The sequence below is a fragment of the Sceloporus occidentalis genome, unplaced genomic scaffold (assembly GCF_023333645.1).
Source record: "Sceloporus occidentalis isolate IW3139 unplaced genomic scaffold, rSceOcc1.0.p SCAF_9, whole genome shotgun sequence".
NCBI classification, from domain to species: Eukaryota; Metazoa; Chordata; class Lepidosauria; order Squamata; family Phrynosomatidae; genus Sceloporus; species Sceloporus occidentalis.
In genome coordinates, this window is record NW_028316989.1 from 20,689,052 (window position 1) to 20,712,052 (window position 23,001).

Sequence of the window (23,001 nt, forward strand, 5' to 3'; positions counted from 1 at the left end):
GAACAAACCTTGCCAAGAAAACACCAAGCCTTAGGGGTGCCATAAGTTGGAAATAACTTGAAGGCACATGCTAAGAACAAACAGAAAAAGCAAATTTGCCAGCTTCTTTTCACAACCATATGCGGATTTTGCAAATGTAGAGGTTTCAGTTTTTCTCTCTAATAATGAGAACTCAAAATCATCTGGTGAACTCTCTTCATAACAAGTTCAGAACTAAGAAGAAACCTACCACAGATATTTAACAGAGGAAATTAATGTGCAAAACAAACAGTTATGATTTCTTGCTTGAATATCTTTACAAAATCAGAAAATTCATGAAGGGTAAGTCCATTACTGCAACATTCAGCCTCGATATGGAGGTAACAGTAATTGTGACATGGGATGGTTATTTCTTACAGTCATCATATATAACAAACCCACATGAATTTCCCTTCCCATCCTCATCTCCTTCTATGAGAGTAGCATGGCTCTGTGCTCTGTGTTCTTGTATTGCACTGCATTCTATTTTAAGCACTTAATCAATGCAACTTGTGTGCCTCCCTGGATCATCTTGTTGGCAACTACAGGAGTTGGGATGCAATAAATGGGACCCTGGGTTTGATCAGCTCTGGTTGTTTCTATTTTCTAAAATAATTTACCAGCACAGTGCAGTGTTAGGCTTCTGTCCCTTCATCCCACTTTCTACCAGGTAGGAAGTTCTAAACCTCCACTGCCACCAAATATGAGGACTACCACAAATATCACTGTAATCACAAAGAATAAGGGCTTTCCCTTATCCTCACCTCAGCCACCAATGTAAACATTTCTTCCTATCCCACCTGTGTGACCAACAACTGTGTGCACCTCCAAAATACCCTCAAGGTTCCTGTGAGAGATATTGGTGCAACTTCTATCTCTACTGAATACATCCCCCTTTATTCACTGCTGTCACCACAGAAACCATGTCTGAACCCAATCCTCATATATTTATTGCTCCAGGAGGCCACAGTGTATGATACAGAAACAATACTTAACAGAAGTTTAACATAACAAAACAGATGAATAATTAATATGTTTAAAACAAATATTTTACTCTCCTTCCTACTCTTCTCCTAGCTAACTCAGATTCTTAAATCATCACTCATGAATTCCTAAAGCTGTCTCTCTTAACCCTAATCCTCATTCATTCACTCCACTCTGTTTAACTTATACTAATGCTCTTTTGCCAGCCTTACTCAAATTCCCCCAGAATTGCACTAATCACCATTCACTTCCAACATCCAATTCTCTCACCTCCTTCAACCAGCTCCTTACCTTATCACCACAACATCTAATAGAAAAAAACAACATTTTCCATGAAAAGGCTGTGACACCACATGAAGCTCCTTACCTGTTTGATAATATTTTGGCCAGCTACATTCTGGAGGACAGCAGAGGATGAAGAGGAAGAAGATGATGAAGAGGATGATGTCGATGGTGATAAAGAAATAGTTGTGATGTTGGGTGTAGAGCTGCTTGGAGAATTGGCTGCTGGCTTTGGAGCAGGACTGGGTGCTGCAGAGATTCCTGTGCCAACAACACTAGCTGTTCCTGTTACAGCTGGCCTCTGCACCTGGACTGGGCTGGTCTGAGCTTTCACTGGTACAGCCATAACAGCCTAATGGTAAATAAAAGTACTTAGCACCACTATATGTTAAGTTCTACTATATGCAATGCATAGTAAAATAGTATATAAAATAGCAAAATCAAGGTTTGCTTTTGGGAATTTATACATTTTTGGAATATTTTCAAGCTATGGATGGTTGAATCTGTGAATAAAGAATCCATTGATACGTGAGGTCGACTATACTGTTTGGAACAAAGGCCATTAATGTAATCTCCTGGTTTGCTTGCGCACAAACATTCCTCACCTGAGACAGTACTTTGGTTTGTGCAGAAGTGGAAGGGGCACGGATCTGAGGTACAGATGCCGCTGGTGATGGCTGCGTTACTGTTGCAGCTGACTGAGACAAAGGAGGGAGACTAGACTGTGCTGTAACCACTCGAACTTGTGGGAGCCCTGATGAAGGTGTGTGACTGGTTACCCGAGGAGAAGGTTGCTGAGTCCCAGTCTGTGTGGGAGTACTCTGTGTGGTAGAGAGCAATGTCCCAAGCTGCGGCATGGTGGGAGAAGACACTAAAAGGATGCTATCAAGAAATCACAGAAAAAAATACATAGTTAATGTAAGCACATGAACAAACAAAAAAAAGTATAGCCTTTTGGTAGGAACGTTTAAACCAGATAGCATAGAATTGCTTGTAATAAAATAATTTCTAGTTTATTGAATAGAAAATTTTTGCCAGAAATATTATCTGAACATATTTCTATGGGTGCTTTTGGCTCCCATGTCATTCATCACTGCTTCCATGTTGTTCAGACAGTGAGCAAACTTCGACTGTCTTCCTAAGAAAGTCTCTGATTCTTGAATCTCCTTCTAAAACTGAAGGATACTAATTTGGATGATAATGAATCATTTGAGAGATAAATTTTCTTCCCTAGAGAGCTGATCCAATCAGCTGTTTCTTTCTATGGTAGCCTTAAACACTTTAAAGCAGGAGTGGAGAACACTGCAGTGAAGGGTAGCAAATCCTTCCCCAGAGTGGCCACAACCTGAAGTTGTTGGTTTTCTAGCCAAAATGCCTGGTGTAACTTCAATATAACTTTGTTCTGAGCTTATGCTTGCAGGTACCTGCAAGTTCTGATTGAGAACAGCTAACATGGGAAGGGAATCTCCATGATCTCTGGTTGCTGGTCAGAGATAACATGGATTTCCCTGCACTGCCTCCTACTAAGAGATGAGCAGGATGCAGGAGATAATACCTGCTGTCATCACTGACTGAATACAGCAGTGACTCCTCTTCTCACTAGCTAGGAAGAGGAGTGGGTAGGTAAGGTTCCTCCTCGAAGCTCAGAACTAGATTACCCTATGGGCTGTTTCTTCTCCCCAGGTTTTAAAACAGATTATACAACAAGTGGAGGATTCCTCCTACTCAAATCTATTGCATTTTCCAAATTTATTGAATCTACTCCTACTTTTTTGCCAAGACAGAAGCGTTACCTTTGATTGGGTTTAGCTTGCTCTGATGTAACACTTGGCAAACTCTTGCTAACCACAGAGATTGCTGGTGGAGGTGGAGGTGGTGAAATGGACATTGCTGGTAAGGGAGGGGCAGTGGGTGTCACTGGAGTCACAGGAGTTGCGGGCATGCTGGAGTCACTAAGGCTCAGCTGGCTTGGTTCTGAGGTGCTACTAGTAACCACTTTCACTGCGGTCTCCTTGTTACTGGATTTCTGTAACAACAAAACAGGCTGTATTCTTGCAAAATTCAGCGTACTAAGTCATCAAGTCCATAACAGCAAGAGGACCAGAACTACAACATTTAATTATTTATTTAAAGTGTTTATCATCTCTTAGTTCATCAGAATCCAAGATACAACATAGAACAGATTAAACACATTTTAAATAGAATGCGCTATTGTGCAGTACAAGTGCATGTGTTTTGCATGTAAATGTTCCTACATCCAATGTTTGCCATCATCTGATAGGACTGGGTAATGCTTGTATAGAATCTCTCAGTAAATGCTATTAAGGGCATAAGCTTCCTATATTTCCAGTAGACAAGATGTAGAGAAAGGCCGATGCCAAAATCCAAATCCAAAATCAAACCTATATATGCATGTGAGAACATGCATATCATGTAGATATGGAAGGTTTTTACACACACACACAAGGTTTGCTGCCCCCCAGGTTTGCAATACTCTCCACTTGGAGAAGCAACAAAGCCTGAGTCAAAATATGCACCATGTTCTTGTTAAAGTAACTTTGAATGGCCAGGATTAAAGTGGGATCGGATGGAATAATGAGAACACTGTCATCCACATCAAGCCCTTGGGTTAGGACGGGTGACAAATCTCTTTGGTCAAGAACTACTGACTGCCTGATACATCTGCAATATAGGTTCACATCAGGCAACTTACTATCTTAGCTGGAGGCTTGGGCTTTTGCTGAAGAGCTTTTTTGGCCTTTGCTGCAGCAGCCTGAGCTTGATGAATCCGCTCTGCAAGGAAAAATAAACAACAGTTCTCAGACAGAGCTAATAAAAAGACAGCACACCTCAACAGTCTTGTTTTTTTGTTTTAGTACACACATCATTCCAAGAATTTCTATGCTGAGATTAACAGAAAATGTACTGCACTTGATAATTTGCCTGCCAGAGAGAAACAGGACTTATATGAAAATTGCCAGAGCTCTGAATGGATGTTTATGACATTTTCTATAAATGTGTCCTGGAGGAGGCTTTTATGCCTTTCAGTCTGAATGACGAACAAGAGAAAGTCATTGCTGTTCACTCAGGAACATCAGGAAAATTATATGTTCCTTCTTTCTGATGACAGATTAACAGTAAATAGGGCAAAACATGTTTACCATATATACTTGACTATAAGTTGAACTCATGTATAAGTTGAGGGCTGGTTTGAGGGCCAAAATTCTGGATTTTGATATCATCCTTGGATAAATTGAAGATGAAACTTTGGGGCTCAACACAAGGCTTCTCAAATCCATTCCCAAAATAGAGAACCTGGCCTTAGAAAAACGTCTGGGAAAGATACTGCTGCTCCCACTGATTGTTTGCTGGTTTGATGTTGTTGACCTTCTGGTCAGTTTTTAACTTGTATGTTTGTTTGTTTTAATATTGCATTGAATTTAATACTTTTTTAAGGAGGGGAGGGTAACAGGGATTTTATATGTTCTGTATTTTTAACTTTGTTAGCCGTCCCGATTGTTCTCAGAGGGGCGGGATACAAATTATTATTATTATTATTATTATTATTATTATTATTATTATGTGGAGAAGCAAAAGTGCCAGTGCCGACTCAGGGGTTCAGAGGTGCCTTGGGGTCCAGCACTGCTGGCTGCTGCCTCTGCCACCATTTTCCCCACCAAGGCATTCAAAAAATCCTTTTATCACTCTACTCAGAGGAGGTAATGGTTCCTTAAGTTAAGGTACAGTAGCAACTCTTTAGAATCATCTCCTTCTCTGAGTAGTGGCAAAAGGTGAGAACTCAGTCCATCCCAGGAGAATGTAAAAAAAAAAAAAAAGCACCAGCTTCCTCTACTCTCTCTGCTGTGGTGCTGCTTTTAGCCTTATTGAATACCTGAGCAGGTGGCAGTTCTCTGGTGCATCCCTGCCTTGGTGGGGAGAGCAGAGGAGGCTGGTACTTCTTTTATGGTAGGCTCTTCCTGGACCTACCTCTTCACCAGCTGCCCTTGGTTGTCTGTGGCTGGCCCTCCTATCATCTTCATACCACTTTTAAGAGAAGACTAGCAGGCTGGCTGCAGACAATTGAGGGTGGTCAAGGAATCCCACCCCTCAATCTTCCTGGTCACTGCTGGTTTTTTGCTCCCTGATTCTGTGAAGGGTGGACATCACTTGGCAATGCAGGAGATGGTACTAACCACTCATTCCCCATTGTCCTCAACCAGCCTCACCACATTGTCTGCTGGTAAGCCTGAAAGCAGGATCCATTCTGATGGTTGCCCTCTTTGAATCTCTCCACAACATCTGGAGGAACAGCTAGTTTCTTGTCTTTTGCCTGCCTTCTCCAACTCCTCTCCAGTCTGGACAAGTGGTCAGGTGGTGGAGAGGAGTTGGAGAAAGCAGGCAAAAGACGAGAAACCAGCCACTCCTCCAGCCGCAGCATAAAGATCTGCAGAAGTGATGAGTGAAGAAACAGCACTGATGACGGGGCATCCACAGCTGGCCCTGCTTATTACCTCCGCCTCGTAACCTCCACCATCAAGAAGATAAACAGATTGGCTGTGGACAACTGAGGGCAGGCAAAGAACCTTCCAAATCTTCCTTATCACCACTACTGTTTCCATTCTCACCACTTCCTCCAGTGGCTAGAAGAGTGGCTAGTTTCTCATCTTTTGCTTGCCTTCTCTGACTCCTCTTCACCGACTAACTGCCTGAAGCAGCCAAAGGGGGGAGGGGGGAGGCATTTATTTCTTAAGGCAAGGATTAAACTTAGTCCCAGCAAAGACTAAACTCTCAAACTCTGGGAGCTTAGTCCATCCTGAGATAGTCTGAAATAAACACCCATCCCATTTGATCTCTCTACTGCATGGGGTGGAGAAGCTGCCCAAGAGAGACAGAAGGGAGAGCCATTGCTTCTTTCAGGCTCTCCCAGCAAGGATAACCTCTTGGAGTTCAGTCCATATCAAGAGAGCTGTTCTCGCCACTACATTGGTGAAGCCCCCCCCCCCTCCAAAGCAGCCACCATCAACATTTTTTTCAAGCAGACATGACAAAGGGCCAGAAACAGTGGCACAACAGACAGAAGTGCTGCATTCATTTGTGAATAAGTCTACCCAGGTTTTCAGGGTCAATTTTTTGACAGCCATTTTTCAACTTATAGACATATATATGGTACACCACTTTTTAATTTTTTTTATTTAATTTTATATGTAAGCCACCCTTCTCCCAGAGTGGAACCTAACGCAGTTCCCCAAGAAAGTTTTAATAACCCAAATTTAAAAAAAAACAATTAAAATCCACAAATTAACAATATAAAATCACTTAAAAACACACAACATCTAAAAAAGTAATAAGACACACATCATATTCAGAAACTCCCCTGTTTAACCATTGAAAGCCTGCTAGTAGTATTTTATTGATCTATTTGTATTTGTATTATAGTTTTTTATTGATGTAATCCTGCCTCGATCCATGGGAGAGGCAGGAAAATAATAATAATAATAATAATAATAATAATAATAATAATAATAATAATAATAAGGTCTTTGCCTGCTGGTGAAAGGAAAGCATGGAGGGGGTCAGTCTAGCCTCCTGTGGAAGGGCATTGCAGAGACTGGGAGCAGCCAACAAGAACGTTTTCTCTCATGTCCTCACTGTAGATCTTAGCAATCTGGCAGGTTTCGTAAAGGGAAATATAGTATTTCAGATATTCTGGACCTAAGCCATATATGGCTTTATAGGTGCCTGGAAATGAAGTTTATTCTTTTAAAGAAGAAACTAGCAGGTCAAAGTTTATTATATACTTTTTTATAAATTTGAGATTTAGTTCAGCCTGTTTGCATGATACCGAGGCTCTGTTCTTCCATAATTAGTATAGCCTATGGTATCACATGTGGGGGTATGGGATCTCTTCTCTACATTTAAAGTGAGACCATACAAATCTATCCTATTCCAGTGTTCTTTCAAACCGTCTAATGCCCTCTACTGATCACCCACCAAATTCTTCTTCACTCCTGTCTCGATGAAGATATATCCACAGTTTGCGTCCAGTATCATATTTTACACAGGGATCCTTCTCATAATGGAGTCGATCTAGTGCACCACTCACCACAGTGTTAACCTGAAAACAGAAATAATGGATGCAAAACTGATACAACCTGGAGCCATCATAAGAAGTGTTCTTTGCACATGCAGGTAGGAAGGAGAAAAGGGTAATGACACATGAAAATGAATCTTGTCTCTAAATCATCCTGAAATGAAGTGGCAAAAAAGACAGAGAAAAGATCCATAGCTCTTGTGAACATTATGTCTTAACACAAAAATTATACTAGTTATAGGCTGTAGACAGAATGGTAATTCTACACACCACTACTAACTATAAACCTCTGTAAACTGTTCTGAATCACTCTGGTAAGCTGTGAAATGAAAGGCTTCAAAATCCACAATGAAGTGTCCCTGCTTTCAGCTGGAGTTGTTTTCCCCTCATATGAAACTCTTGAGAAAGCAAAAGTGAGGTGTGTTTGGCACAGTTACCTGAGCACTGGTGACATCAGGAGCAAGAAACTGGGAGTCTTTAAGCAGCTCACAGATCTCAGCACGAGTCCCTTCTCCATTAGGAAGACGGGCTGCAGCATCCCGGACTGAGACAGCAAAAAATATCAAATCATAGTCAAAGCCCCAGCTGAAATGGAAAAAGCAGTTCTCAAACCATTCATATCCCATTTACCCTGTGGCTTCTGCACCTCAAATTTGGTTTTGTTATCAGTTCAACACTGCCTTTGATAGCAACCATTTCCTCCCAAGGAAGAAATCCACCAGGCACTCTTCTCCATATAATGTAAACTGCGATGGACAACTGTGACAACAGGATGTTTTGGGAGTGCAACTCCTATACTGCCTCTATGCTGGTTAAGGCTGACAAATACTGTAGGCCAAAAACATCTGGGCAGCCACATCTGGGCAACTCCACAGAGATCCCAGAATTTTCTATTGCACATGAAATTTCGCTGGATTTAATGATAGCTGCAAACTTCTAAGATTGTTAAATAAACTATAATAAAAATGTAAACTTTTCCCAGTATTTAATACACAGCTAGACTCTGCCCATGCCTGAGTAGATGATTCAATTGCTGCTACTAAACTAGATTTCAATGTTAATCCTGGATTCTTCTCTGCTAACTTTATGCAATTATTCCCAATACAGCATGAGCTGTGGCGCTGCTTACTACAGCGACTTTCTCTACAGGTATACGATATTAAGGAAAGCAGCTTTCCTTAATCTGGTACTGGGTTGGAGAAACCTGCCACTGGGGTTTTCCATTATTTCATACAGACACAATTTGGAAGCACCTCTTTTCAGACTGAGAAGCTTCTGTTTGGCTGTCCCATTTAACAACCATATTTCCTTGCTTTCAAGTCTCCCAAGCACCTGTCAACTTGACAAAACAGGCAGTGTCATTTTCCCCTGTTCACTTCCTTATTTGCTCCTACTCAGCACCTAGGTAATTTCAGGATACAAACGTTTTTCATAGACTGTGCTTACTACATCAGAAATCTAGCCTCAATCTTGGCCTCTCCAACTCCAAAAAGGATGAGGAGAGAGGTGATGGGAAAAATGTCTGGTGGTGGTACTGGAGACCTACCAAGCAGAGTAAGCAATAATAAGCTGCATGAAAAAGTAGTCTAATTGTAAGTCAGCTGCAGCCTTTCCATAGTTTCCCATTCTATTTTTTTAAACTATACACTTTAATTGGCATCTCAGATTAAAGGAGACAAAAGTCCACAAGTGCAAGTCTTCCGCGTATCATTGTCATAGCTCCTCTAATTGGATATTAGGAACTAAACATGAAACCTTTATTCAAATTCTACCTTCCATAGCACACTTTTCAAAGTGGCTCACTGGAAACAATTAAAATTCAACTCAGCAGCATTACTGGCCATTTCCTTTCACTTTTGTGAAATTTAATACAGCTCTTGATATCCACTGGGTTTTGGTTCCAGGACTCCCCACGGATTCCATGGGTACTAGGCACCCCTACGGATTCCAGAATCAGTGGATGCTCAAGTCCCATTAAATACAATTGCATAGTAAAATGATGTTCCTTATATAAAATGGCAAACTTAAGGTTTGCTTTATGGAATTTTATTTTTAAAAAATAGCAATAGCAGCTACAGTCCGTCCTCGCCTTACGCGGGGGATCCGTTCCGGATCCCTCCGCGTAAGGCGAATTCCGCCTATGCTCGAGCCCCATTGGAAACAATGGGGCTTGTGCGCGGCGGCGCGGGGCGCAACGGGAGCGTGCACCCATTCAACTGAATGGGACGCGCCGCCCCTTCCGCCCCGTGGCTTGAGCGCGTATGCTCAAGGAAACGTATGGCGCGCCCGCATATGGCGCGGGTGCACTGTATATTTCTATACCACTTCATACTGAATTAAGCAGTCTCTAAGCAGTTTACAACATGTAAGCTAATTGTCCCCAACAAGCTGGGTACTCATTTTAATGACCTCAGAAGGATGCCAGGCTGAGTCAACCCTGGAACCTCAGGCTAGTATCGAACTTACAACCTTGTGACTGTTAGTGAGTGGCTCCAGTACTGGCATTTAACCACTGCACCACCAGGGCTCCATATGTAGATGGTTGAATCCTTGAATAAAGACTCTGTGGATATTGAGAGACAAGTGTAGATGGTACATCTCCCCCACTACAAACATACACTAGTAAGAATGACAACTTACCAAGAGACAAGATGGTGACATATGCAGGCCTATCTGATCGCAACAGAGAATGTTCTCGGGCTTTGTTCAGAGATGTCTCCTTGTCAAATACACCCTTCACAGGACCAACCACTGATTCAAAGCCATGCATGCGGAATGTGAAAGCTTTGTGGGGCTGGCTGTATCGAAAACGCTCCTGCACATGTGGGAAAGGAGGATGCCCAGGTAAGTAAGTGAACATCACTCTAACGCTTAATAGCAAATGTTCTGCTGCAGACTGAGATCATGAAGAGTGACTGCTTATATTTCAGCAATGAATAACAAGGTTCATCTAGGCAATATATAACAAGGTATATGTAGGGAGACACCACTGATCAGCAACCCAATGGATAGATATGGAGCATCTCTAGGTTTGAGTTAGATAAGGTTCACCTTAGCCAGATATAAAAACAGGACCATGAGTAAAGAGGAGACCATATGATTTTGTAGCCTTCCTGATTTCTTAGTCCTAGCTGAGGTCCAGCAGGTTGTTATGGTTGCAGGTGATTTGTAGACCACTGTTGAAGAGGTTACACTTTTCATAATTTACACTGAACTGCTGAGAAGAAAACTATGCTACTTGTTTTATGCAGCTGATAACAATTAGTATTCAACACTTTAATACTCTTAAAGGTGTCAAATACTTTTACAGCGTTACCACAAAAGACTACCTTAATAGCATTAGTGCTCTGTAGCATTAAGATGTGAAATATTAACTGCCAATCACCTGCACACTATATGCATGTTACAACTGCCTAAATATTTCTATGCTCTTCTGATGGATAATTTTTCCTAGCACAACCTCACTAAAACCCTATTAGGCCACCAACCATATTTGAGCGAGAAGGCATGCTATCTTTACCTGTTCCTGGAACACACGTTTCTCTTCCCCAGTGCTAGGCCGGACAACATAGTCAGTCCTTCTGAAACAAAGAACAGTGTGAGGCCTGAGGGAATACAACCTAGGTAATAGCTCAAAGAACTCCCTAAACATCATCCAAAGATGATTACACAAGTGGGACTATATTGAATTTTCACATATCTAATTATTGAGCCTTAAAACTGTCATCCAAGTGGGAGACAATCCAGAAACCTGAAGTTCAGGTTCACAAGTTCAGCTCTTGACTTTTTGTAATACGTCTAGCAATACTGCTAGAAAAATAAAAATCTACCTCTCTCAAGGTTAATTTTGCCCCCTTTCATACAAAGGGTCTAATCTGAGAAGCACAGTATACATCAGGGAATTGTATTTCTTGGCAATAAACAAAAATAAAGCATTATTTTTCAAAGTACTGAAAAAACATTGCACCAATACGAGATCATTCTTGCATTCAATGCTGCAAGTCTTTTCTTTTTTTGAGTGCAACTACCTCACACAGCAGCCGAAGTTTGGACATTAAGAACAAACCTGGCACTGAAATTACAGGGACTATGTCAATATAATTTGACCACGTTCCCTCTGCCTCCGGTATAATCACTGCTAGCGAAGAATTTTAGACTCAAAAATAAAGTATAGTGATGACAGACAAAGGGCAGACTTCACCTCAGTCTCTTACAACTGTGTTGGCTCTGTTCGGCTAGTGACAAACTAGTGTACAGACTAGATCTGTACCAGTCAACGACAATGGCTCAAATATAAACAAGGCTACTCTACAAAGGCATGTTGGGGAATGTTTTTATAAACTTTCTTGGACCTTGAGATATCAGGGTTTCTCTGGATATTTGATATTTTGCATTTGAAAATGACAGAGAACTCATATAAATTAACAGATTGAATATAAGTATTCTTATTAAAATTATTTTTCAAATAGCCAGGTATGTTGGAAGTGAAAGAGGGAAGAAATTAATGCTGGGCATGAGAATTAGCAATGGACTGGGAAGTGGTCAATATACAAACTGAGCTCATGCTGAAATTCGTTTACTGCCTTTTTTTTTTTGGCTCACCCTTACAATCCCCTGCTTTAAACAATGTAAGGCCATCAAACTCTGATATACCAATGATATTACATATAATAGTTACAGCATAGGTATGATACAAATACTGTAAGTTGTGAACAAAGAGTACAGTGGGCCCTTCCCATCTGTGAAGCTTTGATTCCAAGCCTCCCTATGGATTGGAAAAACTGCAGAAGCTGAAGCTTATATTAGTCAATGGGTGGTGATGTGTGCAAGCTGACGTTGGCTAATATGGGGTGGGGTGATCCACAAGAGTTTCAACCCACCAATATGGTAGACCCACTGTACTTTGCTTTAATGTGAAAATAAATTGCATGAAGAGAGCCAGCATAATAATACAGTGGTTTGAGAGTTAGACTAGGACACTGGGATACCAGGTTTCGAATTCCTGCTTGGCTATGGAAACCCACTGAGTTACCTTGAGCATGTCACATGCTCTCAGTCTGAAGACAGAAATAGCAAACCCTCTTTGAACAAATCCTGTCAATAGGTTTGAATTAGGGTTGCCATAAGCAGGAAACAGCCTGAATGCACACAACAAAAATATGTGATATATTCACATGAATATGCACATCTAATATAACGTGTGCACAAAAAGTCGACATTAAAAATATTCAAAAATGGGTATAATCTTTTGTTGATAACTGGAAAAAATATTCTTCAAACTATATATGTTCTTAATTTATGAAATTGCAAGAAGTAGGAAAAATTGCTTTTAACTAACACTAGTGGCTTTGAATTATTTTGCAAAGGAAGATTTGCATGCAGTTCAACAGATGAATACTCTCTTCTTGCAGCGCACACAGTGCTGAGTGTTACTGGAGATGGACTCCAATACTTAGGAAATTTTCACCACAAGTTTTGGTGTCTGAACTAAATATATACTTACACTCGGGGAACAGGTATGGTGGCATCTGAGCTATCTTCATCATTGTCCTATAATGAGAAGTTTAATATCAACATAAATGAAGTGTTAACTGGAATATTGCCAGATTCATATAACTATAAGCATTTTATTTCACCTTGAAAAAGACTTGGTCTTTTGTCTCCAACCACAGCTGGAACAATGCTGCCAGTTCCTTCTCATGCTCTTGAGCAGAGCCTAGATAATTAGAAAGAGGAAAAGACATCATGGATTGTCACCTACAACTATTCTCTCTGTCACAGTAGTATACAAGATGTAGAATATGCAACCATCTAAGACATGTTCATAAGACCAAAAGAAATGAATCAATGGTCTCTGAATCCACAAACAGAATTAAGTATACCTTGCTCCTCTGGTATGACTCAGAAAAAAAATGTGAAAAGATACAGAGAAAAAATTATTTAATGGCCTTATATTAGAAGATGGGGTACTAGCTCTGTCACTTAAAGTGGAAAAAATGCAATGCCTGAAAATATGTATTTTAAAAAACAACACTGAAACATGATGATTTTATACAGGATTGAAAGCCAAGTACATATAATGGGAATATATGGCAACTCAGGAAATAATAGAGGTTGCTAAAGGAGGTGCTCTACTGGCATTCAAAATTTCGTAACAATGGAAAGCTAAATGGCTCAAGGCATCAGCTAACAACATTTATTAACTTGAAGGCCAAAGGCAGAAAAATAATTTTACCTATCAGTTTCCACTGCTGAGGTTTTTCTTTAAATTCAACAAATGGAGAAGCTGTGGAAGGACCATCTGTAATGAAAACCAAAAATAATTTATATGCCCAAATACTACTGTAATAATATTAAACAGACTATATAATTATATTAAAATTTAACATATTTATAGTATGGGGCTGGATCTTCATTAATTAGGACTCTTCTGTAAGGTTCTGTACAAAAAAAAGTACATATTCAGATTATTTTACTTATTTTGTGTAACACTAAGTTGGAAACAGTGGTTTCAGAAAGAGCATTCTATTTGCAGGACACCTTGAGTCATCAAACCATTGCAATTTTTTGGCTACACTGGCACGATTGCATAAAAACACACAAATACAAAAGCTTTGGGACTATTTTCCCACCTGGATTTCTGAACCAAGCATCTCAGGAACAGAATCAGTTCTATGAATACTGCTTTAAGCCTGATGTCAGCACTTGTAGCTCTCCAGATGTTGCTAGAATGCAACTGCCAACCTTTCCACACAATTAGCTATGCTAGGTTGAAAATATGGGACTTACAGTCTAGTATATAGGGGGTTATAGCTGCCTGCCCTTGTCTTAAATGAATGTGCTTAGAAGAGTGTAGGTCTGTCTATTAGAAAAGTAACTGTTCTGCAGAAAGTTATATTTTGTCACCAAGCGACCTGCATCTGTCCAAGAAGTGCAACAGCAAGTGATGGCTTTATACAAGCAAAGTATGCAATCTGATGCCAATAACAGTTGTTCACAAGCCACACTGGACAGATAATTTATTTAAACTCACAGCAAATTTCAAGAAAGCAAACATTCAGAAATGCTGGCAACAGTTTAAAGAAGGTACAAATTCTTATAGCAATAATTTTGGTTTTTCTACTGACTGAAGAAATAGGACTCACCTCTGCTATCACCTGTGAGAAACTGCAGGGCAGGTAGAACAAGCTCTGACCAGCTGGGGGCAAAGGAGAACCAGCTGTTTAATGTGCTGGCAGGAGAAGACTGCCAATCCATAACTTTATCCTCAAGCTGAACAAAAGAAGATGACAGTTTGAATTTGTATCATTTGTAAATGCTGTCAATTGCATTATATGTAAAAAGACTTGCAGCCACACTACTGGGAATATAAATGTCTTGACATCTGATAGCTAAGCCAGGATTGCTTCTCAAGGAGATACATGCTATTCTGTTCTAACAGTTTCAGTTGTTCAGTTCAGTTCAGTTAATGACTTGCAGGAACACTCACATTGGTGATCGTACTTATTATGAAAAACAATAAAACCCTACACAAAAAACTTACTGCATGAAAATGACAATTCTAGGTGCTGTGTATGAAACAGGAGAGTAACTGCAAAATAAAATGCAGCAGGTCCTTCTAACAAACATGAATATACTGAAGTCTGGCCTCACAGTAACCTAACTTTTAATCCTAGAAGAATGTACAGAAGAGATGCAAAAAAGGAGAACTCTTACCACTGAGAGACTAGCAGGCCCTTCTATAAGCAGAATCTCCAGAAGAAGTGAAAAAAAACTGGAGGAAATTTCATTTATTCCAAGACAGGGCTTGATATCTTCAAGAGGCCTTTGATAAAAGAAAAAAAATATTTTAATCTAATCAAAAGACCCAGAATAAAAAGACAATGATTATGACTTAAATACATAGATATGCACTGTTATTGGAAAGACACATGATGAGTATGGGCTGCATATCGGTTGCCAACGGGGAATACGGTAAAATCCGTCATTGACGGGTTAAATGTGTGCCTATCCCATTGGGTTAGGTGCATGTGATAATCTCCTAAGATTCCTAAAGAATGCATGATCTGAGAAAGTTACAAACATGTCTTTCCATAACTGTGCATAGTCTTAGGCACTAGCGCTTAGCTTATTTCAGGCACTCATATCTGTATTTCCTTGTCTGCAGACCATGTATGTATTCAGTCACAGTCTTCTGTTGTACTTTATGTGACAGTGTGTGCTTTGCCAGACTGTGTTTCCTTTTACATTATATCACAGCATTATTGTGCATGTCAACTATTTTACACCTAACAACTCCACTGCACACAATATACAATATACATGCATACCGCATTATTTTTCACTAGGGAACATTGCTCCTGTCAGAGAAAAAAGCATTTTCATACTGAACCTGTCTTATTTGGATTAATCTCCATCTAGCTAGAACTGACTTCACTGTGAGTATCATTCACATTATTGCTTGTAGGCCATGTACACAGAGCCATCGTTTCTGCAAGTGACTTACTCTTCTTTAACAGATGGGAGGGATGGTGAATCCCAAATGGGAGGAATAGGGGATGGATCTTGAGACATTGGAGGTATTCCTTCAGTGTTTCCCAGGGACTCAGAGAAGTCTTCTGCTTCTGATTTAACCACTTTTAGCTTTTTCTTCTTTTTCTCCTCCTTTTCCTTCACCTTCTTTTTGAGGACAGCCAGGTCAAACAAGACTTTTTTATTTGGAAAAAAGACAAACAATTTTGTGTTACAAATTAGTAAAATACCAAGTATTATATACAAAAGCAGTTAAAATATTCAGGCTTGCTTTGCCTGAAAAAAATACAGGAGGGTAGACAGGACCCAAAGTAATAAAGCCCATTGACGTAAATTGTTTAATCCTGCCTATGCATATTTAATATAGGTACAGTAGCTGTAGTTTTGCAACAGGAGCAGTATAGTAGCTGTAATTTTGGAGGAGCTCACAAGTTCAGCTCCCCGCTTAGCCATGGACACTCTTGGAAAGACCTTGGGCAGGTCACATACAACCTCAGAAGGCAGCAATGGCAAACTTTCTCTGAACAAACTTGCCAAAAAAAAACCCAACCTTGTGATAGGATTGCCATAAGTCAGATATGACTTCAAGGCACACAACACACAGGTCACATTAAGTTCCATGGTGTTAACATCCAAGGAAACATACACAGAACTGTTACTTTGATTTTATGTAATGGGTATAATCCAGCAAGGGCACTCATGCGGTCTGCAAGCAATGCCACAAACAACTGAGCTTTTTGTAACTGTTACAAGAGCTACATGACAAGTGACATTCTATTTCAAAAGCAGCTAGAGAAGATGACCAAGGAACTTCTTGGCCATACTGGAACGCATACGGAAAAATCAACTGGACATATAGCTTTAAAACATATGCCTCCCCATTTCACAACCAATATATTTTAGAATCAACGTATCTGCTATCAGTGTCAGCCAAGGAATCTTTCTGTCTGATGCCAAACTCCAGTGACACACTCCAACAAGTCTTGCTGAAACATCAATTCCTGTCTTCACCCATTCCCTCCAACCCTCAAGTTGTTGCCTCAAGTCAACTGCTTCCCACTGCAATATTGCAGGGCTGGATAGTTCTGCACATGCCACCAGGTAGCTATAATACTGTGGCTGTTACTACTTACAGGATGAAAGACTAAATGGCGCAGCAAATTGATATAATAAAACATGAGATTAAACTTGTCATTCTTAGAATTTAAGAAACACAAACCTAATTGCTAACCCAATTAGACTAAACCCATTTAATTACTTCTACTAGTGTTAATTTATCAAATTCTCATTGACTCAGTGGGTCTATTCTACTTGGGGAGAAATAATCAAATTTTGGCCAGAGGATTTTAATTCCCAGATCCCATTTATGCATTTAACATTTCAAACCTTATCCTATAACATTTGATATAATGAGATGCAAGCTTTTTTTTCTAAACAGTGATAAAGCATAAAAGGCTCATAACTCACAAACTAGCATTCCAACCCAATAGATTTTGGTTGGAAAATGGGCGCTAAGAAACAGACTGAATTGTTAACATAGAAAGCACTATGCCATTATGGCCCATTTCCATTGTTTGACACTGTAAAGACTGCCACATTTTATTAGCTTATGGTTTCAGTTGTTTGGAAGCAAAAACTGATGTACGCATGAATGACTCCTTGCCAGTTAAATAAGATGTAATCATGTAGAAAACACTGACCTGCCAAGGATCCTTTCCTGCCAGCATTCACACGAGTCATGATGTCATTCAGAGTCAAGTCCCCTGTCATTAAATCAGGATGGTTCTGTATAGAAGAAACAAGCACTCAATGAGGAGAAAAGCAAACAGACCAATAGCTGAACAGTGGAACTCAATTTGGGTTCTTGTTCTCAGATGTTTTCTTTGCACTACTCTGTGGAACGCTAATAGAGTGGTAACTACATTCTAAGCAAAAGTAAATATGCAGAAACTAACATTCATGAAGATTAGTTTTTCTGGGATTGTAATTCCTAAATTTCTCTAATTCCTTACTAGGGATACATCTGCTGAAGTGAACTTGAATCGCTGCAAGCTTATGTTGCAAGATATTTTTTCTCAGACTCAAAGATGCTGCAGGATACCCTTGTATCTTTTCATGCTGAAACAGGTTAGCATGGCTATGTCTTTGAATACTACTCCTTACTAGAAGATAAATCTTTAAGTCCTCTAACAATCTGTTGTTGTTGTTTTCAAATTTTTATTTTATTACAATTCAAGAATATCAACATATAAAAACAACGATTGTCAAACTGTTATTAATGATATGGATATGATAATGTAGAAGAAGGGTATTGAGGAAAGTTAAAAATGTAAATGAGGTCCTAATGTTAATCAAATCCTGGCACAGTTGAATCTTCATGTAAAATGTCTTTCCAGAATGCTTGATGTTGTGGTGGAAGTTGTGTCTGTCATGAACTGTTGTTGATGTATTCTATGAAAAGAAACCATTTTTCACTAAATGATTTCACTTGGGCGAAGTTGTAATCTTGAGGTTGTTCCTTGTCACAAATTTAAGCTACAAGCTTTACCACACATACTTGGAATAAGTGGAGTAAACTCCATTCAACACAGTGGGACTAACTACTAAATAAATATAGACAGTATTAAATGACTAGTTGGAGAGGACTTGTTTCACCAGTTCCTTTGCTACTAAAAGTGTACTGAAGTGCAAATGCATCATGGCTAACTTACAGGCTGCCGCTTGCGCTTTTCGTGGTGTTTCTTCAGCATCAGCTTCAGAACATTCTCATCAAAATCCATTTTTGCTGGGATTAAGGAAAATAAACAGTATTAAAATTTTGAGTCTGTTCAATAGAACTTAACTCACTTTAAAACTCAAAGATATAGCTGTGTAATCTGTAGAATCAGTATGTAGAGAGATCTTGTAGCACCTTGTGAGACTAACTGAAAGAAAGAAGTTGGCAGCATGAGCTTTAGTAGACTTCAGTCTACTTCCTCAGATGAGTTTGGTGGAGCAAAAGCATCTGAGGAAGTAGACTGAAGTCTGCAAAATCTCATGCTGCCAACTTCTTTCTTTCAGTTAGTCTCAAAGGTGCTAAAAGATCTCTCTACATACTCACTTTAAAACTAAACAGCTTCTTTTGATAAGACTGAAGTCTAGTCAATTATGCAACCTACTAATAAGGAGAGAAGGGCTGCATCCGCACTGCAGAAATCCAGTTTGACACAACTTTAACTGCCATGGGTCCATACTATGGAATTCTGTGAACTGTCATTTTGTTTAACCCTCTTTGTCAGAGAGCTGTGCTGTCACAACAAACTACAGTTCTTAAAATACCATAGTATTGAGCCATGGCAGTTAAAGTGGTGACAAACTGCATTATTTCTACAGTGTAGATGCAGCCTTAGAGACAGTCTTTGCATGGTCACTAGACAAATACATTTATTTTTTGTTTATATTCTGATCAGCAACAGATATAACACATTATATGAATTTTTCTTTTCAACAATCCAGGTAATAGATTTATTTAGGTACTAATACCTTCACAGTGTGGCTTTTATTATTAGACTGGTATAAATATAATTAGATCTATTTAAACTAGATTGCTATATAAAATGAAGTCAGTTTAGTTAGTGGCAGAAGTAATGTGGATTATTCTTTGAAAAAAACCTTGACATTTCTAGCATAACAGCTCAACAAGCATTTCGCATTGTTTGTGGGGACAGTTGTGTATGAAAATAGATACTGAAGGCAAATATGCTTTTTAGACATGAACCAAAAGTTTACTTAATAACAGACTGGCCTTTGACAAAACTAGAAGGAATAAATCTAGGAACATTTAAGTCAAGAAAAAAAAGCACTAGTAACATCTAATTTACAAATCTTTCAGGATCAGTCAGAATATGGTATCACTTGATCTTACCTGCAGTTTTCATATCCTGAGTTGATAATGTTGGTATTACCCTGAGTGGAACAGCAGGACTTGGGCAATGAGCAGGAGAATTTGGGATCCAGGAACTAAGATCTGAAATGTAAAATAGGAAGTTTTCTACAGGGACAGCAAACAAACCCAAACATTAGTTCATTTCCCTAGGAAATAGTGGCATATCATACATCCAAACTGCTTTTGTTTTTTTGTTTGTTTTTGTCACTCTGTGCAGCACCCAAAAGATTTTGTCTTTAAAAAAAACACTAACCTTCAGAGTTGTAGCAGTTGTCTATCCCTGATTTAAGAAGGCATTATCTTTCACAGAAAGGTCATATTGTACAGAAATGGATGAAAGCATTATATACAAAAAAGGGCCAACATGGTATAGCAGTTGAGCGTTGAATTATGGCTCTGGAGATCAGCATTTGATTCCCCGCTCAGCCATAGAAACCCAATGGGTGACCCAGAAAAGCCTATGACAGGTTCGCCTTAGCATCACCATAATTTAGAAATGACTTGAAGGCATGCAACTATCTATATACAAGCTACACAGACAAACAATTGGAAGGAAAACACTGCTTTGTTTAGGATTGTATTCAGTTATCCCTACACTAGCAAATACGCATCAATTTAGGTGCTGTACCCCAGATTTTGCTAAGGGCTAAGGCTATGCTACCATCTGGTGTAACAAAGAAACATCTGATTTTGAGCCATTATTCTTAGACAGACACATGATGGGTTGCCACACCGGTATTTTCCTTGTATATATCATCACTTATGTCCATTTTCAGGGTCTTTGGCAGAATAGGTTTTCATGTGATTCTATAATAGCAAAGGATTTCTGTGAAGCCCTGTTAAGGAATGGCCTCTCTGATCGGTGCCAATGTTGGTTTATTTTAGGCACCAATGGAACTTTATTAAAACCTTCAGGTCCTACTCTTATCACTATTGTCTTAAAATTTGTTTAATACGCTGTCATCTTATTCAATACAGTTGGCCCTTCCCTTACATGGGGGATCCGCTCTTGACCCCACCGCGTAAATTCAAACCCCATTAGAAACAATGGGGCTTGTTTCCGTGGTGCACACTCGGTACGCCACAGGTGTGCGCCCCATTATTCTGGGGTGTGGGAGAAGCCTTTCTGGCACGGCCTCCAGCGTATGCTGGAAGCTGCGTGTAGTGCGCCTGAGTATAACGTGGGCACACTGTATTTTAAAATATGTAATTATTTTAGATTGTCTGTATTCTATTGTATGCTACTCTCAGATTTCACAAGAGAACGAGACAGAAATATTGTAATAAATAAATAAATACATATATATATCTCCAAAATACATGCTATTACCTTCTTCATCAGAGGATAAAGTAGTATCTCCACATTCCTCTTTCACCTCCTTGAGGATTTTTAGGTACCGCTGATGTGTTCGTCTGTCTCGTTCTTCAGCAGCACAAGCAGCTGCTGAGTATTTCCTCTTCACAGAAAGACTGGGGCCACCTTTCCTAGCCAGCTCTAACAGTTGCTGAAAGAGACACATGCACAGCTTAACAGGCTGTATGCCATTCAAACACCTGTGACTTATTTTTTAAAAAGTTACGGATCAAGTTTCAAACTAATACAAACGAATCTTATCATATAAGCTATACTAAGAGCTAAGCCAGTAGGATGATGTATACAGTTTCGTAATGATACACAAATCCAGAGAGTTTCCATTTTTCAGGAACCAGGATTGAAGCTTTAAGAGCCTGTGGAACTTTATTCAAGCATTGGTCCCATAAAGACGTCATCAGAGCAAACATGAGGGATGGAATCCAAGAAGTGACCATTAACATTTTGACATTCCCAACATTCTGTTGTTGTTGTTTTAAAGTTTGGAATAACAGACTACAAGCTGCTTTTGTGAGTTAACTCAAGCAACAGAAACGAGGAAGACATCTGATTGCAAATCTGTTGCAAATGATACTGGGCTAGATGACATGAAAATCTAAGACAGTAAAAGGCAAAATAAATATTCAGATACATATGTGTGTATCAATAAAGGTACTTGTGCTTACAAATCCCTTAAGTCTATAGAATTAATTTAATAGTTCTTTGGATCCCAGCTTGTACTAGGTAACTGAGAAACCAGGATTTTTCTCCTAGTTCGAATAATAAATGCTGTGCTCATAGATCTATATTTCGTTTTAGTTTCTTCAAATACTTACATTCCGGGAGGCTAAAATCTGTTTCAGCAACCGGTAAAAGTACTGCTGCTGGGAACTGAGGTAGCGCTTGTACTGAGATTTGAAGCAAAGCTGTCGATATTTTACTACTTCAGGATTGAAGTGTCCATCTGTAATAAGAATGTCACTGCTGTTATTAATACTTTCCATTCTATTGTCTAAAAGCTATTTATCTCCCACTAAACACCATTGCAAAGGCATCTGGAAATCAACATTCAAGAGAAATAAAGCACTGCACTCTCCCCTAGCTATAAAACATGCAGATTAGAAAGACACAAATTGCAAAGTATGAAGAAACAGAAGACTATTTAGCTGTTTCGTAGCCAGACTACAACTATAAAAAGAGCAGAGCGGGGCAATGTATGGCAAAATCAGTGGCCAATCTCTTTTAGAGGTCTAGCTCATTACACTTTTAGAGGCCAAGTACATTTCAATAAACACAAGGAAAGAAGCGTATGACAATATTTCCTTCACATATATTTACCATAATTTCTCAACCTCTTGAAATTTAAGGACATGTCAGCGTCTGAGTGGTAGATATTATCTGAAGGTTTTGGGTTGTTGTTTTGTTTTGTTTTGCATGCTGGAAAACTTATACACGTTTAGCACTAAGATAGATAGATATGCATGCAAGCTCATCTTAAGACTCATGTAAAAGATGACTTTCATTTTCAGTACCTCCATCGTATCACTCACCACTTACTAATGAAACTCTGACCCCAAATTTATTAGTTTATTGAGCTGGATCCAAACTTAGGTTCAACACACACTGCAGAAATAATCTAATTTGAGGCTGTCCTGGGTCAGTGCTAGGGAATCCTGGGAATTGTAGTTTATTATGGCACCAGAGCTCTCTGATAGAGAAGGCTAAATGTTTCATAAAACTACAGTTCCCAGTATTCCCTAGCATTGACCCAGGGCAGTTAAAGCGGTCTCAAACTGGATGATTTCTGCAGTGTGTTTT

At 39.4% G+C, this 23,001-nt stretch overlaps 1 protein-coding gene across 2 annotated transcripts in view; it reads right to left on the minus strand.

Annotated features, from left to right (window-relative positions):
* The window catches only part of LOC149307014 (nuclear factor related to kappa-B-binding protein-like), a 33,409-nt gene that overhangs the window by 4,711 nt on the left and 5,697 nt on the right, over positions 1 to 23,001 (minus strand). The window contains exons 5-23 of one of the 2 annotated variants that reach the window (XM_089537606.1): positions 22,020 to 22,147; positions 21,163 to 21,337; positions 19,812 to 19,913; positions 18,619 to 18,692; positions 17,608 to 17,692; positions 15,882 to 16,083; positions 15,092 to 15,200; positions 14,521 to 14,647; positions 13,611 to 13,676; positions 13,012 to 13,091; positions 12,879 to 12,925; positions 10,896 to 10,953; positions 10,016 to 10,190; positions 7,813 to 7,919; positions 7,276 to 7,399; positions 3,998 to 4,077; positions 3,078 to 3,310; positions 1,890 to 2,166; positions 1,370 to 1,636 (exon numbers count right to left, since the gene is read on the minus strand). In XM_089537606.1, coding sequence (XP_089393732.1) covers positions 1,370 to 1,636; positions 1,890 to 2,166; positions 3,078 to 3,310; positions 3,998 to 4,077; positions 7,276 to 7,399; positions 7,813 to 7,919; positions 10,016 to 10,190; positions 10,896 to 10,953; positions 12,879 to 12,925; positions 13,012 to 13,091; positions 13,611 to 13,676; positions 14,521 to 14,647; positions 15,092 to 15,200; positions 15,882 to 16,083; positions 17,608 to 17,692; positions 18,619 to 18,692; positions 19,812 to 19,913; positions 21,163 to 21,337; positions 22,020 to 22,147 — 2,516 coding nt within the window. Of the gene's footprint in view, positions 1 to 1,369; positions 1,637 to 1,889; positions 2,167 to 3,077; positions 3,311 to 3,997; positions 4,078 to 7,275; positions 7,400 to 7,812; positions 7,920 to 10,015; positions 10,191 to 10,895; positions 10,957 to 12,878; positions 12,926 to 13,011; positions 13,092 to 13,610; positions 13,677 to 14,520; positions 14,648 to 15,091; positions 15,201 to 15,881; positions 16,084 to 17,607; positions 17,693 to 18,618; positions 18,693 to 19,811; positions 19,914 to 21,162; positions 21,338 to 22,019; positions 22,148 to 23,001 lie in introns of both variants that reach the window. The other variant, XM_089537605.1, reaches the window with a different exon arrangement.